The sequence below is a fragment of the Cherax quadricarinatus genome, chromosome 25, assembly GCF_038502225.1.
Source record: "Cherax quadricarinatus isolate ZL_2023a chromosome 25, ASM3850222v1, whole genome shotgun sequence".
Lineage (NCBI taxonomy): Eukaryota > Metazoa > Arthropoda > Malacostraca > Decapoda > Parastacidae > Cherax > Cherax quadricarinatus.
The window spans coordinates 5,780,203-5,782,333 of record NC_091316.1 but is presented as its reverse complement, the minus strand read 5'-3'; the positions used below and the strand labels follow the sequence as shown (position 1 = coordinate 5,782,333).

The window sequence follows — 2,131 nt, the reverse complement described above, 5'->3', positions numbered from 1 at the left end:
CCTCTGGTGGTGGGAGTAGTTCTCTGTTAATGCCTGCAGTAAGGATGCAGTTGCTAGCCACTACTAACACAACCACTGCCACTTGCAATGGACGGCTACTACTATGCCTGCCCCAACTTCCAATGTCTGTACTCGCCTGAAAAAGTTAAAATTATTTCTTACTGTTTATTACGAGTTCTCAGATTACACACACACACACAAACACACACACATACACACATAAACACACACACATACACACACACATACACACACACACACACACACACACACACACACACACACACACACACACACACACACACACACACACACACACACACACACACACACACACACACACACACACACACACACACAAGACCGCAGACGGTGTACAGTCTAGGGGGCCAGAGACTACAAATCTCACTCAAGGAAAAGGATCTTGAGATAAGTATAACATCGGGCACATCTCCTGAGGCGCACATCAACCAAATAACTGTTGCAGCATACGGGCGCCTAGCAAATCTAAGAGTATCATTCTGACATCTCAATAAGGAATCGTTCAGGACCCTGTACGTTAGGCCTAAATTGGAGTATGCAGCACCAATTTGGAACCCACACCTAGCCAAGCACGTAAGGAAATTACAGAAAGTGCAAAGGTTTGCAACAAGACTAGTCCCAGAGCTAAGGGGTATGTCCTACGAAGAGAGGTTAAGGGAAATCAACCTGACCACACTGGAGGACAGAAGAGATAGGGGGATATGATAACGACATATAAAATACTGAGAGGAATCGACAAGGTGGACAGAGACAGGATGTTCCAGAGATGGGACACAGCAACAAGGAGTCACAGTTGGAAGTTGAAGACCCAGATGAATCACATGAATGTTAGGAAGTATTTCTTCAGTCACAGAGTTGTCAGGAATTGGAAGAGTCTGGGTAGTGATGTAGTGGAGGCAGCATCCATATATAGCCTTAAGAAGAGGTATGATAAAGCTCATGGAGCAGGAAGAGTGACCTAGTAGCGACCAGTGAAGAGGAGGGGCCAGGAGCTGTGAATCGACGCTTGCAACCAAAATTAGGTGAGTACACACACACACACACACACACACACACACATATATATATATATATATATATATATATATATATATATATATATATATATATATATATATATATACATGTATATATATATATATATATATATATATATATATATATATATATATATATATATATATATATATATATATATATATATATATGAACAGAATGATGAAGGGGGCTTGAACCGTGATCGTGGGAGTGACACCACCTCTGTATATGTATTCCGCCAAAGGCACCAACTGTAACCCCACTGACTCTTCTCCACAGCCCAGGAGCTATCACAGTAAATCTAGCCTTACCTCCCTCAGAGCCATGTAGTTGTCTATGAATTCAGTTTTTGTCGTTTACTACGACTTGTCCATACACTACGAAAACACAGCTAGTGAATAAACAATTGTGAATGTGTTTTTTCTTTTGTGCCATACTACCTCAATACTACCTCAATACTACCTCAATACTACCTCAATACTACCTCAATACTACCTCAATACTACCTCAATACTACCTCAATACTACCTCAATACTACCTCAATACTACCTCAATACTACCTCAATACTACCTCAATACTAACTCAATACTACCTCAATACTACCTCAATACTACCTCAATACTACCTCAATACTACCTCAATACTACCTCAATACTACCTCAATACTACCTCAATACTACCTCAATACTACCTCAATACTACCTCAATACTAACTCAATACTAACTCAATACTACCTCAATACTACCTCAATACTACCTCAATACTACCTCAATACTACCTCAATACTACCTCAATACTACCTCAATACTACCTCAATACTACCTCAATACTACCTCAATACTACCTCAATATTAACTCAATACTACCTCAATAAAGTATATTTTTTTTCTTTTATTTTTCAAAATAAAATCTTTTTAATTTCGTCTGAAATAAGCTTCGGCGCATCTTTAAAATCACAAACAAGTCCAGTTGAAGTTTTACGATGACAAATTACATTAGCCCTTCAGGAGAAGAATGTTCTCACAAGTTTTCTCTTGCAGCCTCCTCC

The 2,131-nt window shown here is 39.2% G+C and overlaps 1 protein-coding gene across 1 annotated transcript in view; it reads right to left on the bottom strand.

Moving 5' to 3' along the window:
- Window positions 1–2,103: 2,103 nt before the first annotated feature.
- LOC138853210 (chromo domain-containing protein cec-1-like) overlaps window positions 2,104–2,131 on the bottom strand; it is a 586-nt gene continuing 558 nt past the window's right edge. The window contains exon 2 of the mRNA XM_070088705.1: window positions 2,104–2,131. This exon is cut by the window's right edge and continues 312 nt beyond it. Within this exon, the coding sequence (XP_069944806.1) occupies window positions 2,104–2,131 (28 nt within the window).